The sequence below is a fragment of the Mus caroli genome, chromosome 5, assembly GCF_900094665.2.
Source record: "Mus caroli chromosome 5, CAROLI_EIJ_v1.1, whole genome shotgun sequence".
Lineage (NCBI taxonomy): Eukaryota > Metazoa > Chordata > Mammalia > Rodentia > Muridae > Mus > Mus caroli.
This window is the reverse complement of record NC_034574.1, coordinates 60616771-60631426: the sequence shown is the minus strand read 5'-3', so window position 1 is coordinate 60631426 and position 14656 is coordinate 60616771. Positions and strand designations below refer to the sequence as shown.

General features: G+C 41.3%; 1 protein-coding gene across 1 annotated transcript in view; it reads right to left on the bottom strand.

Moving 5' to 3' along the window:
- Slc30a9 (solute carrier family 30 member 9) overlaps nucleotides 1-13937 on the bottom strand; it is a 50420-nt gene extending 36483 nt beyond the window's left edge. The window contains exons 1-2 of the mRNA XM_021162111.1: nucleotides 13703-13937; nucleotides 4650-4817 (exon numbers count right to left, since the gene is read on the bottom strand). Of these exons, the coding sequence (XP_021017770.1) occupies nucleotides 4650-4817; nucleotides 13703-13805 (271 nt within the window). The 5' untranslated portion in view covers nucleotides 13806-13937. The remainder of the gene's footprint in view (nucleotides 1-4649; nucleotides 4818-13702) is intronic.
- Between the last annotated feature and the right edge of the window lie 719 nt (nucleotides 13938-14656).

Sequence of the window (14656 nt, the reverse complement as noted above, 5' to 3'; positions counted from 1 at the left end):
AAGATGTCTAGGTGGATTCTTTTTGTTTTTGTTTTTTTATCCTGCTCAATAGTCCAAATGTAATGAATTTTTCTGGTTTGTTTGGTTTTGGTTTTCTTGAGAAAGTCTCACTAAGTAGTTCTGGCTGTCCTGGAACTTACTGTGTAAACCAGGTTGCCCTTAAAATGCAGCCTGCAAGCTATGAAATGCAAGCTAGAGCTTCATGCTATTTTGTTTTGTCTGTTTGAGACAGGATCTGATCTGGTACGCACAAGCTGGTCTCAGGCTCATGGCAATTCTGTCTAAACTGAAATCTGCTGTCAAAAGCTTCAGAAACACCACTTTCCCCACAATGATCATTTAACCAAAGCACATAAAATAAGTTGCTCTCAGATGGAAACTTGTAAATATTCTCATTCTGAACTGTCTAGATGTTACTATATATATAATGCTATGAAGCACAAACAAGGAGGTTAGTAATGGCTCAAACACATGCATGAATACTTATTTTACAAACCACAACCATCTTAATAAATTCACACTACATTGCTGGTATAGAATCTCCATAATTTCCACTAATAATCAGATATTCTATCCATGAATGGCTCTAGACATTTGTTTTTAAGCTCAAATTCTGGCTGTTTGCCACACATCTGCTGTCATTAGTAAAATTAAAACTAATTTTACTAAAATTCAAACCATCTGAATGCTCTTAAAAATTTAAGGATGTCTTAGCAAGCCTCTGCTCCTTAATGAGCCATTCCTGACTTTATCATGTGATTTGAATTATTCAAAAGTCAATCTCAAACTCTTCAGTATATAAATTATCTTTCAACCAAGCAATTACTTGGTGTCTATCTGATATCTAACAAGGTCTAATTTGGCCTAGGCAAATCTTGAAAAGGAGTCCAAAATAAAAAAATGTCAATAGACAATGTATTTCTAGTAGAAGACAATTTAAACTATGGACTGGAGAGTTGGCTCAGTGGTTAAGAGCACTGACTGCTCTTCCAGAGGTCCTGAGTTCAATTCCCAGCAACCACATGGTGGCTCACAACCATCTGTAATGGGATCTGATGCCCTCTTCTGGTGTGTCTGAAGACAGCTACAGTGTACTCATATATATGAAATAAAAAAATCTTAAAAAAAAAAGACAAACTAAAATTTTTATTACACTCAGCAGAGAAAAAGGATACCAAACCAAAAATGTAAATCTTAAAAGTTTTCGTATAGTGCAAGCAACATTCACTATTTCCTTCTGCATTTAGGCTTCCCTAAGAAACCCACTATATGATCTGTTGTGTCATCTCAGCAACTGTCTCTTCCTTTACTGTGTCTTTATAATAAGCACAGCCCGAGTTCTGGAATGAAGAGACTCATTACACATTTTATCCCTTTAACCAGTAATATCCAATTCTAAAAATTTAATCAACCAATGATATATGTATATATGGGCACATGTGTGAGTGCACATACATGTGTGCTATGATATGTATATGGAGGTCAAAGGATTTATTAGAATGGTTTACAGGCTATGGTCCAACTAGTTCAATAATGGCTGTCTGTCTACAAATGGAAGGTCTAAGAATCCATAGTTGTTGAGCCCATGAGGCTGGATTTCTCAGTTGTCTTCAGTATATGTTGGAATCCAGAAGAAGTAGGCTCTAATGCCAGTAAAAGAATGGACTGGCTAGCAGGTAAAGAGATAGCTTCCTTCTTTCAATCCTTTATATAGGCTGCCAGCTGAAGGTGTGGCCCAGATTGAAGGTCAATCTTCTCCCCTCAAAGATCTGAAATAGAAGTGGGTTTTACCACTTCAAATGATTTAAATTTAAAAGAAAAAAAAATCTCTCATAAGCATGCCCAGCCATTTAGCTAATTCCAGGTGTAATCAAGTTGACCAAGAATATCCATCACAGTAGGGAATTTTGAGAGTGAAGACACTGAATTTTTTTTCTTTCAGTAGATTTTGATCTGAGGATAAATGGAAGTCAAAGAGAAGCTCTAAAAAGAAGGAATATGATCTACTTTTAATGCCCATACTGCTCTTTGGAAAACAGATACAGAAGGAAGAATAGAAGCAGGCAGGGTGGGATGGTCCGAATGAGAATGGCCCCATACACTCACATCCTTGAATGCTTAGTTCCCAGTCGGTGAACTGTTTGGGAAGGATTGGGAGGTGTGGCCTTGTTAGAAGAGGTCGGTCACTGGGAGTGGGCATTGAGGTTTCAAAAGCCCACAGCAGGGCCAGTGTCTCTTTCTCTGCTTGCCACCTGTCAACCAGGCTCTCCCCAACTATTTCCCCAGCACCATGCATGTGTGCTTTCCCATCTGCCACCACACTCCCCACCCTCTGAATCTGTAAGTAAGCTCCCAAGCAGATGCTTTCTTTTCTAAGAGTTGCCTTGGCCACAGTTCTCTTCACAGCAACAGGGTAGTAACTGAGACCCAGTGCTCCCAGGGAGACAGCTAGTGCTATCATCCAGCTCAGGAAGGGGACGGCTCAACAATAGGCTAACAATCATGACGCCAGTGGGCTTGCAAATTCATAGCATAACCACTTAACTGGTCACTACATCTGGTAAGGTGTGCAATGGGTACCTAAAGGTTAGATGTCCAAAACCAATTCATTTTATTAAAAATACCCTCTCACTTTGATGTTTGCAGTTTTTAACATTACTTTAATTACAGGGGAGAGAGCAGTGCCCGCACATGCCACAGCCCAGGTGTCTCCACCTGGGAACAACTGGGATCAGGGAACAACTCTGTGATTGGATCTTCCTTTCTAACTTTACCTGGATTATGGGGATTGACCTCGGGTCTTGAGCTTGTGTGGCAAGTACCCTTATCTGCTAAGCCAGCTTGCTAGCCTTGTATTTGTGACTTTAGAAATCAATGAAATAATTTACACAACTGGCCTTTTTCTTTACATGAATTTCTCTTTCATTAACTCAATGACCAAGTTCTAATTCATTTATCAACTCATTTTCAAAAGTATTGTTTATCATAGAAGATGTAACTCAGTATAATCTACATCACTTGCCTAGCACATGCAAGGCTCTTGATTAAAAGAGAAAAGAAAGAAAGAAAGAGAGAGAGAGAGAGAAAGGAAGGAAGGAAGGAAGAAAGAAAGGAGAAAGGAAGGAAGGAAGGAAGGAAGGAAAGAAGGAAGAAGGGAGGAAAAGGAAAAGGAAAGAGAAGCCCTGTGATTAATATTGCTTTCAGGTTCCCTCCTTTGTAACATTTGCTATTTTGCAACAAGCTATCCTTCCAAATTTTTAAAAACAAATGCACAGAGAACCCTGTCTCGAAAAACAAAAACAAAAACAAACAAACAAAAAAAACCCAAATGCAGCCTCACTCAGGCCCCTCTCAGACTCTGACTTTCACTGACAGACACTGACAGGTACCCTATTGAGGCAGTATCTGTGAAACCCCACCCTAAGCCACTGGCCAGAGCCTGTGATATCTCACCTGGCAAGGGAATCTACATCAGTCAGGTGCCACATCTTGTTCCCCACCCAGTCCTGTCTCCTTCCCAGGAAGCAGAGAGCCTGGCTGCAGACTCTTGCTGTAAGTTTAAGGCCAGCTTGGCAGCTTAATGAGATCTTATCTCAAAATAAAGAATATTTAAAAAGCAAAACTAAAAAAACAAAACAACAACAAAATGCTGACAGGCTTGTAAGATGTCTCAATGAACAAAGGCACTTTTTCTGTAAGTCTGATGATGCAGACTTGACCTCCACACCCACACAAACATGGAAGCAGTGCCAACTTCACAAAATTGTCCTCTGAGCTCCACATGTGCATGCATGGACGTGTGCACACACACACAATAATAATAATGATAATGTGTGAGGTCCTAGGTTCAAAAGAAAGGAATAAACAAATAACAAAAAGCAGAAGAACACCAATGTATATGGTCTACAGAATTAAATAGATATGAAATATTAGCCAGTAAATAGCACATCAGTTGGGAACAATTTGTCAGAGTTAAGGCATTCTAAGGTCTTTGTATTTACCAAAGGACCTTAAACGTTAATTATCTCTGGCCTTTGAAGTAGTAATAGAATATATAACTTCCCTATAAACATGGAAGTTATAGATACTACTTTTTAAAAAAAATTAAAGTACTAAATAGATCTATACATAAACTCTGACCCAAAAAAATCAAGCTACATACATTTTTAAATACATGGGGCCACTTAGAAAAACTTTTCAAATGGTAAACCAAAACTTAGACAAGCTTCACACCAGAATCATAGAGACCAAATTTTGTGACAGAACATGAAGCCCTAGCAAGGTTTAAAAAGTATGGAAACACCATTAGGAAAGGAACCACAAATACAACAGAGTAAACAACGCTTACAAACTTCATCAAACTTCATGCAAACAAACTGAAGTCTGCATGTGTGCACATGTATGCATGCTTGTTTGTATCTGTGAGTGTAGATATGTGTGCCCAAGTGTGTGTGGAGGTCGAATAATCTCAGGAATTGGTCCTCACCTTTCATCTGTTTGAGATACACCACCACCACCACCACACACACACACACTCACTCCAGCCCAGACGGTTTTACAGGCATGTTCTATTATTAAAGAAGTAAATAACTTTACATTTCCCCAATGTACAAGAAAAATTTAAAAACATTCAGCAAGTTTATACATACCTGTTTGTGTAAGTGATGGGACTTTGTCAGCTTTTGGAGTCTGTGAGCCCTGCCCTCCTTTCTGGACATTCGTAGAGTACAACTTGACTTGATTTAGAATAGATACATGTGGGTGAATGTCGGGAACCACATATGTAAAGCTTTCAAATGTCATTACATTCTTCCATCCTAAGAGAAAAAAGTCACTTTAACTTTAAACATTTAACAAATTACATGCTTGAATTTTCTTAGTAATATAGGAATCAATTAGTTCAATTTCTCCCCTATATTTATATTGATATACAAACTTCAAAAGTATATATGAAATCAACCAAACATTCATATTCAGTTATTTCAAAAGATAGTACATAGTACATAGCAAATACTCTTATTTTGTATGCTGGTTGCATTAAAAAAAAAAAAAAGCTGCTATAATGTATTTTTAGAATAGCAGAATCTGGGTATGAGACAACCAAAAGGGCTTCCTACTTAAAATTATCCCATGTCTTCTCACAAGCTGGAGATTAGGTCCTGTCATGTAACAATCAATAAATGAACCTGGAACTGGTGAGATGGCTCAGTAGTTAAGAGCACTCACTGCTCTTCTGAAGGTCCTGAGTTCAATTCCCAGCACCAACATGAAAGCATGAAGGCTCTCACCTGGTGCCCTCTTCTGGAGTGCAGATGTACATGCAGACAAAGTGTGCACATGCACAAAATACATATAAATAAGTCTTTTAAAAAGATGGCTTTAAACAAACAAACAAAAAAGGAAATCCTATTAGTAGTCATCCCTGTTGTCTGATTTTTTACATTTCTTTTAAAAAATTATTTTTAGTTATTATTTATTTAATGTATATTAGCACATGTAGCTGTCCACATTTCTTTTAAAAATTATTTTTAGTTATTATTTATTTAATGTATATTAGCACATGTAGCTGTCTTCAGACACACCAGAAGAGGGCATCAGATCCCATTACAGATGGTTGTGAGCTGCCCATTACTGGTGAGGTTGCTGGGAATTGAACTCAGGACCACTGGAAGAACAGCCAGTGCTCTTAACCTCTGAGCCATTTCTCCAGCTCTATATGGAACCTTTAATTGAGAGGATGGGAGACACAAAGCACTTTAGCTGTTGCATATTGGTTGACAGTGGTTTTCTGGACCAACACAGAAGGAAACGAGACTCCACAGTTGTGCTGAAGTGACAGAAAGATAAACTTCTCCTCCTGACTTTTTATGTATTACTGTGTGTACTCAGGTTTCCAGTGTCTTAAAGGACTCAAGAACTACTGAGACAGAATCTAGACTTCCTCAGGTTTTATATGAAACCAACCATGTCATTAGAGACAATTCTGTTTTTCAAGAGTGAATGAGTGAGCACTGCAGGGCTGACACTTGGTCAGGGGACACAGCTCGGTGACAGGACCATCCTCAGCACCATTGGGGCAGAGGGGTACAATGTCCAACTGCTGAAAACTGAATCTCCAAAACACTGATGTATGTCATCTACAGGAAGAGGGTTTGTAAAATAAAGAAAAGCCTTTCCCTGGGGCTCAGAGACTCTGGCAGGAATAAGCCACTGTGAGCAGTGCAGGTAACTGGAAAGCATGAGGGGTTCAAGGAGACATAAAAACTCAGTCAAGCTCAGGCTGATCATTTATTTAGGGGAAACTTCCTGCTGTCAATGTATTCTTTAGTCTATCTGGCAAATTGCTGAGGGTCCGATGTGGTTTTGTTTATGTGCATCTATTTCTAAAAGCTAAGTGAGAAAAATAACAGTAGAGAATTCCTGCACACAAACCATGTGACATACCAAACCTGTCTTCACTGGAGCCACTGCTATTCTTGAGGCAAAATAGGAAGACTAAGAAAATACAAAGGGAGGGGCTGGAGAGATGGCTTACAGGTCTTAAGCTCTTAAGCACTGACTGCTCTTTCACAGGTCCTGAGTTCAATTTCCAGCAACCACATTGTGGCTCACAACCATCAGTAATGGGATCTGATGCCCTCTTCTGGTGTGTCTGAAGACAGCTACAGTGTAGTCATATACATAAAATAAGTAAATCTTTAAAAAAGAAAAGAAAAGAAAAGAGACAAGACAAGACAAAGGGAAATTAGGGCACAGAGAGCAGGGAACAGTGGCACACACCATTAATCCCAGCACTCCCAGCAGAGGCAGGTGGAGCTCTGTGAGTGTGAGGCCAGCCTGGTCTACATAACAAATTCTAGGCCAGCCAAGGCTGCACAGTGAAACCTTGTACTAAAAATAATTGATGATGATGATGATGATGGTGATGCTGATGCTGATAAATTAATGGCTCATGAAAAGCCTGAAACCTGGGACCTTGTTGCTTTTCCTGCTGACTAAGAATCAAAACAAAATTTTCAGCAATACTGGTAAAGTCAAAATTGCCTACAGAGATAATTTGTTTCCCCCAAAACATCCAAAAATGTGTATTTGGGGCCAAATGTTTGTAACCTCAAGTTTTAGCATTCCTCCCATCCCTAAATCTGAACAGTAAACCTTAGCACCGAGTGAGAGGAAGACATGGCTGGAGGGAGGGAGGAAGGGACCCAAGCCCACGAGATGGCTCCATGGAGAAAAGCACTAAGAACCAACTAGAGACTGTGGTCCCCTAACCTCCACACGAATGCCATGGCATGCGTGCTCTTATACCTCCACACACACCACACACAGCCACACAGCAATAACAACAGTAGGAATAACTTTCTAAACAAAGAAAAAGTCTTTAACTACTTGTCACAAACATGATTTTTCAGTTCTTTGTGGACAGACCCAAACAAGGCCCACATACTGCGCCTGAGATCTCTTCGAGCCATTTTTAAAGCTATACAATATATTTAAATTTTCAATTTACATTCTTTAAATATTAATAAGTTAAGCTGTTCATCTGAATTTCTGCCCTGGTAGTTTTCCAGTCTGAACTTTATTGCTTGAATTCCCATAGCAGTGTCTAACTTACCCTATGTATCCCACATGCCAGTGGGTGTAAAGGCTTTTTCTGAACTCAGTTGATGAGGAAAAACCTTGGAAGTAGAGATGAAGTCACTTTGAGGGCTGCTTATTCTGGACTGGGATCGCACCTTAGCAGCAGAGCTCTGGGTCCCAGATTTGGTCATGACCAAACTCATCTAGTATCTAATTTTCCCTTTATTTATGACAATGTCTAACTGCTATTCAATGCTACACTCCTTTACTCTCTGAGCAGCTTTAAAACTGTAGCCTTCTGCCAGGCGTGGTGGTGCACGCCTTTAATCCCAGCACTCGGGAGGCAGAGGCAGGCGGATTTCTGAATTCGAGGCCAGCCTGGTCTACAAAGTGAATTCCAGACAGCCAGGGCTATACAGAGAAACCCTGTCTCTAAAAAACCAAATAAAAAAAGAAAGAAAGAAAGAAAGAAAGAACGAACGAACGAACGAAAGAACGAAAGAAAGAAAGAAAGAAAAGAAAAAGAAAGAAAAGAAAAGCCTTGGGGGAAAAAAAAACCTGCAGCCTTCTAATATGGTTACTTCTTCACTCAGTCAGAATGCCTTTGCACAGAAAATCCCGCTCTGAGGTTACTCAGGAATCCAGTGTAAGTCAGCCTCAGGCCTTAACTCTTCCTTCTTATGCACCAACTCTCAAAATGGTAAGTGTGTCGCCTGGCACACTGCAAAGGTGGCATGGTTTTAGTTTACAGATATCATTACAAGTCCAGATTTCAGTATGATTTGCTGTATATTTCAATCCATTCCAGTCATTGAGTTGCAATGCTCAAATGGTCTGATTTCTGGCCAGTGGAGGTTTCTTCAAATCCTTCTAATCCTTTCCCCTTGTAGCTGTCTGGAAACATCCCTTAGTCTTGAATGTTAATGGTATTTCAGGTATCAGCAGCTTTCAGCGTACCTTTAGCACTAATACACAACTGAAAACTGCATATAGGCTAGAAACTACATGGGCCCACATGGGACTCAATGAAACCAATACAATTCTAACCTAGCAATAGAAAACATAATCAATCACTTGCAGGGTGAATTGTTGAATTCATTAACTCTAGCTGGCAGAAATGTAGGAAAGCTTATTTCCTAATCTTAACACCCTTTCTTCAAGGTGACATCTAAATTCAGTTACATCTGGAACATTAGTCTTTTGTCTGGCACTCACTGCTCTACCAGCCTGAACAGGGCTTGCTCGTGGCTGCATCATCAGGGCTGCTTCATCTAAGTTGCAGCTTCTGGCACGTTACCAGTTTAGTCATGACAATCGGGGGCCTAGTCACAAGTCTCTGCTTTTACTTTGCTTCTGTGACTCCTGGCAGCCACTGCTACTGTTTACTGCTTGCCCTCTCGCCAATCTAGTTTGTCACCGACTACCTGTTTACTTCAGCCTACAGAGAAAATACGGCTTTCATTTGAAACTAAGGATAACAATAAACAATCTATTGTCTTTCCTGCAAACTGACAATTCAGTCTATTATGTATGTTTCATCTGCATTAAAATAAACAAAAAGGACATCTTGTGGTCTGGGTTAGTTTCTGGCTAATTTTGTGACTTGAACCAAGGTTGTAACCTGCTGTCTACATATCAGTCTCCTTACCTAAGGGAGCATTTCAGTAGTTTCTTCCCTCCAAATTTGAAAGCACTGACATATTAAAAACTGAATAACTGAATAGCTGGAGGGATGGCTCTGGGATTAAGAATGCTAATACTGGCTGCTCCACAGAATCAACTAACTGGGACTCAAGGGGACTCACAGAGTACAGGGAGCCAGTAGGATCTGACCTAGGTCCTCTGCATCTATGTTATGGCTGAGTAGCTTGGTATTCACGTGGGAATCTGAACAGTGGAGTGGGGGCTGTCCCTGACTCTTCTGGCTGTTTATGGGACCCTTTCCCTTCTACTGGCTTGCCTCATCCAGCCTTGCTGTATGGTATGTGCCTGGTCCTATTGTAGCTTGTTATGTCCTGTTTGGTTGATGTCTATGAGAGGCCTATTATTTTCTGAGGGGGGGCATAAGGTAGGTGGATCTGAGGGAGAGGGGAAGTCTGGGTGTGGAGACTAGGAGAAGGAAAGGAAAGGAATCGGTAACTGTGGCTGGGATACAATATGTGAGAGAATAACAAAACAAAAACAAAAAACCCTTTGCTTGCTAGATGAGGAACAATTCCCAGTTACATGTTACAGTTACATGTTACATGAAAAAGGGAGTCTAACTCAGTATGGTTTCAATCACTAAAAAATATACTTGATAAGCTACCAGAATTATATGTAATTTTTAAATTGCTTTTCTATATTTAAAAAAAATGTGTACAATAGGCTAGGTGTGGTGGTGCACGCTTTTAATCCCAGCATTCAGGAGGCAGAGGCAGGCAGATCTATGAGTTCAAGGCCAGTCTGATCTAGTTAGTGAATTCCAGGACAGCTAAGGCTCTGCAGAGACCCTGTCTCAAAAAAACCCAAAAAGTATACCATATAGAAACTAAAACATAACTACCAATAAGTTATCTGGAATTCATTAAAATCTTAATGGAGGACTAGAGATGGCTCAGCAGTTAAGAGCACTGACTGCTCTTCCAGGGGTCCTGAACTCAAATCCCAGCAACCACATGGTGGCTCACAACCTCCTGTAATGGATCCAATGCTCTCTTCTGGTGTGTCTGAAGACAGGTATAGTGCACTCATAAATAAAATAAATCTTAAAAGAAAAAAAGATCTTAATGGGGACTGAAGAGATGGCCCAGTGGTTAAGAGCACTTCCAGAGACCTGGGTTCAATTCCTTGCATCCACAAGGCAGCTAACGATCTTCTGCAACTCCAATTCCAGAGGACCCCATACTCTCTTCTTGCTTCCATGAGCACTGCACACATGTGATGCACAGGTCTACATGCAGGCAAAACATTCATACATATAAAAATGTTACAACCATGAATTGATTTTAGAAGAGATCTTATTAACAGCACTATCAGATTGTGACAGTCTGCCAGTATGAACACTCAGGAGCCCCAGTTTACTGGCATCCCTTCTGCTAGCCAATACTGCAGGAAAGCCTGCCTACTCACCTAGCCAGCAGAGGTGTAAGCAAGATAGAGAGGCCCAGCCCTGGAGAATGTGACCAATATGGTTTTAGTACACAGCATAAAGAAGGCCATCTCTCACTTTATTTTTTTTTAAAGGCAGCAAAAGCACACACTGACAACTCCCTGTGCTACAACTTGGATTATAGCTCTACTGTCTTGTTTAGTTACTTCAGTATTTGCTAAGAAAAAGTAAAAATAGCTGCAATTCCAAGACTTAGAGATAGAGACAGTAGGATCACAAGTTGGAGGTCAGCCTAGGTTATATGTTAAGACCCTGTCTCAAAAAGATGAGGAGGGAGGTAAAATCAATAAAAGCATCTAACAAAATACAAATACTATAACTACAAATAAACTTCCAATGTATTAGTAATGAACTGAGATACACATTTCAGTATATATTTATTGTAAATTATTTTCAAGACAATTGTCAGGTCACAGGGCACAAACTTCTTAAGGTTCCTTTTACACAGAGAATAACTACCTCATAAATCAGTGTTCAATTCTGCTGCCAATCAGTACAAGAGAGTTCCTACATCTCCCATAAAAAATATCATATCATCGGTAAGAAAACCTTAAGAGGATAAAAATATGGCTTAGCAGCTAAGTACTGCATATGCCAATAATTATAGCCCCACGTGATTCACACCCTCTGTTGGCTTCTATGCACACACATTCTAGAACATACATGTGCACACACACAAACAAATAAAAGAAATGTTTGGACAAAAAAGGAGTAAACTTGGCCAATGCAAGATAGACAGATAGCAGTAAAATCCTTTAAATATAAATGTTTAAAAACAAACATTTTATCAAAAAACCAAAAAAAAAAAAAAAAACAAACATTTTAATGTTTGTTGAACATGCTCTCTGTATGTTATTCATCAACCTTCAACCATCTCCTCTGCCCATTACTGCACTGTCGTATGGCTATCCTACAGCCATACTGAGTGTGCTTACTCCAGACTGTGATGGGCTGTGTGAAACACACACTGCATTCTGAGGACAACATAAAATGGGAGACACCTTAACATTTTTAAAAAAATTATATGCCAGAATATATACTAGCTAAAGTATATTAACCTATTTTTACTTTTAAAAATAAGTCTACCACACAGAGCAAAACTACAGGCTGTGGCCTGGCTCTTGAATACTGTCTTTTTTCTTTGACTTCACAGAGGTTTCTCACCTTTAAGTATTTGTATCAGTCAATGGGTTCCTCCTGTTTATTCTTTAGTGTCATTTTGGTTTTTTGAGATGAAGTTTTTCTGTGTGGCCCTGGCTGTCTTGGAACTCATTCTGTGGATCAGGATGGCCTCAAACTCAGAAATCCTCCTGCCTCTGCTAGGACTAAAGGCATGGACCGCCATACCTGGCTGCCTCTGTTTATCCTTTAGAAGACTTCATTAGACAGGTAAGCATTCTAGAAGCAGAAACTAAACTTTATTTCTTCTCAAAGAAAACCATCTGGTTCTGGATCCCCAACTCCCTCTCCCCCAAAACATAAACAAACAAACAAAAACAAAACAAGACAAAAAGCTTCAAATAGTTTTTCTTGTAATATGCATCCAACTTAAATAGCACACTTTCTCCAAATGATTTTTAAATGTAACCATAGTTTTGATTGCTCTTTCAAATACCGTAACAAAACTTCCACCAAGGTGATGCTTTAAATCTAAAAAGGTGTTAAGTGTTAAAAACATCAATTTTTTTGTAGTAATAAACATCCTAAAAGAGCTCTGCAAAGTAGTCCTAAATGGAGAGACTAATTACTATCTGAGCTACAGAGAATGGGACAAAGAGCCCAGCATTTTAGGCCCAGTGACAGCTACCCAGAATGAGAATTACAAATTACACTACTGCAACTCACTTCACCAACACTGAAGGGGCACTTTGGACAACATTTAACAGCCACTCTATGAATTTCTGTGTAATATGCTGAAGTTTATTTGGAGTTTTAAACAGACAACCCATTCTGTTCATAAGTGGCATACCACCACTATGGGAAAACTAGCTACAGTATTCTGTCATTAACAACAAACTAAAACAGTGTTATTGCAACCAATTCATTTGCAACCTTAGAAACCAGCTTTTAATAAGGTATGAATATATTCTACTTTATCTGCCCAGCACAGGAGTGTGTGACTGCTTTTATCAAAAACCTGAATGGCTGCAGCTTTTGCCTTCCACTCCAAGTTTTTGAGGGGTCACTGTGAATGTTTGAGAAACGTTTCTGTAACCACTCTTTGCAAATCCCAAGAACCTGAGGGGCTCGGGTTAGCGGTGGATTTGGTCCTGTCCTCTCCTGGGCTCTGCTAGGAGTCCTCCGTGTCAAGCTACGGAACAAGGGAGGTGAACAGAAACAGAACTTACAGGTTTGATGCTACTTTAGAAACTCTCCAATAACTTGAATCTGACTGAGAAAGCAATGCTGAAGAAGATGAAAACTCTCCATCACACCCCGCACCCAGGGTTATTTATGTACAGTTTCAAGAGACACTTTTTTTTCACCAAAAGAACTGTTCGATATAACCGCAAACTTCGGTGTGTTTCCTGTCCCCCAGACTAAGCCCATTCGATAACTGTGAGAAGCCCTCACCTTAAGATCCGTATGTGACATCCACTTTGATTTAGGGAGATTTAAGAAAACGGGATGGCACTACGAAAAAGTATAGCGCAGGAGTACCTCACTCAACCTAAGCAGCAGCAGAACTGCGGCGGCGAGCCCAAGGGACCCTCCAAGCTGGTGGAATCCGCCATTTCCCACGGCCTGTTTGGGTCACCCTGGGTCACCGCGATGTGCCCTAAGACCTCCCGGTCTGGAGGTCCGCCTCAGGGTGTCCCTACGCGGGTTGACCCCTCCCCGGTAGCCGCGGCTCGCGGGGACACCTGTGAGGACCTTGCGAGACCGGCAGGCTCTGTCTGGGGTGGAGAAGGGCAAGCGGGCGGGCCAACTGCCGAGGCCAGGCGCGGCCTCCACCGGTCCGTCACTCACCCTGGCTGCGGCCGCGGGTCGCTGCCCGGCCGCCACCGAGCCTGCACAGCGCCGCCCAGCTGCACCTGTGCGCCGCGGCGGCGGCGGCCAAGCCCGGAAACATCCTGGCGGGGCAGAGGCCCCCACTCGGACACCGCCTCCTGCCTCCGAGCCGCCTGCCGCGCCAACTGACTCCATAGACCGGACCCCGGCGAGCACGGATGTGTGCGCCGCGGCCCGCGGCCTCGGCGACCCGGAAGTCGTGGGGGTGTGGCGCGACAGCGGAAGTGACGGAATGTGCCAGCGGGGGCGCGGTGGGCGGTGCTTCTGGCCAGCACCGGGCCAGGACGGTGTGCGCTGCCGACTGTGCTGGGCATTTGTGAGTCTGTGTCGTGTCCCGGGAGACAGTCTTCCGAAGTGCCGCCGGGGCGTGGGAAGCAGGAGGAGAAGGCAGGGTTTAAGCCTCTGTCCTCTTTCCTTTTGAACCCTCGGCACCGCTCTGTCCAACACCGTGATCACCTGCTGATCACTCAACCTCCGCTTCTCGGTCGTAGTATAACAAAATTAGAGGCGTGCGTAAAATTTGAAGTCGCGGTATTATGTGTACGCGAAGATGGAGCAGTTTTTCAAACAGCCTGGTCCCAGAGAGAAAGAAATCTGAACACATTCGCCTGTTTTAACCATTACAATGTCAGGTTCATTCAGTTCTTAGCTTAAACCTTCTTTCACCACCTTAATTATAATTAATTAACGTGGTTCTCATTTTTAAATAGCTACCCTGTACACTTTTCTTCAAAATACCACTACTGAAATTATTGTCCCCCCCGGAATAGAGAATAGATATATGGATACTGGATCCTGTGCAGTATACGTATACTACTATATTCCAGGGGCTAAGTCAATACCTGTCTGGCCAAATAAATAGAATGGGATGCATGTTCACTTGTTTTAAAGATTAATTTAAATCGCTTAGTG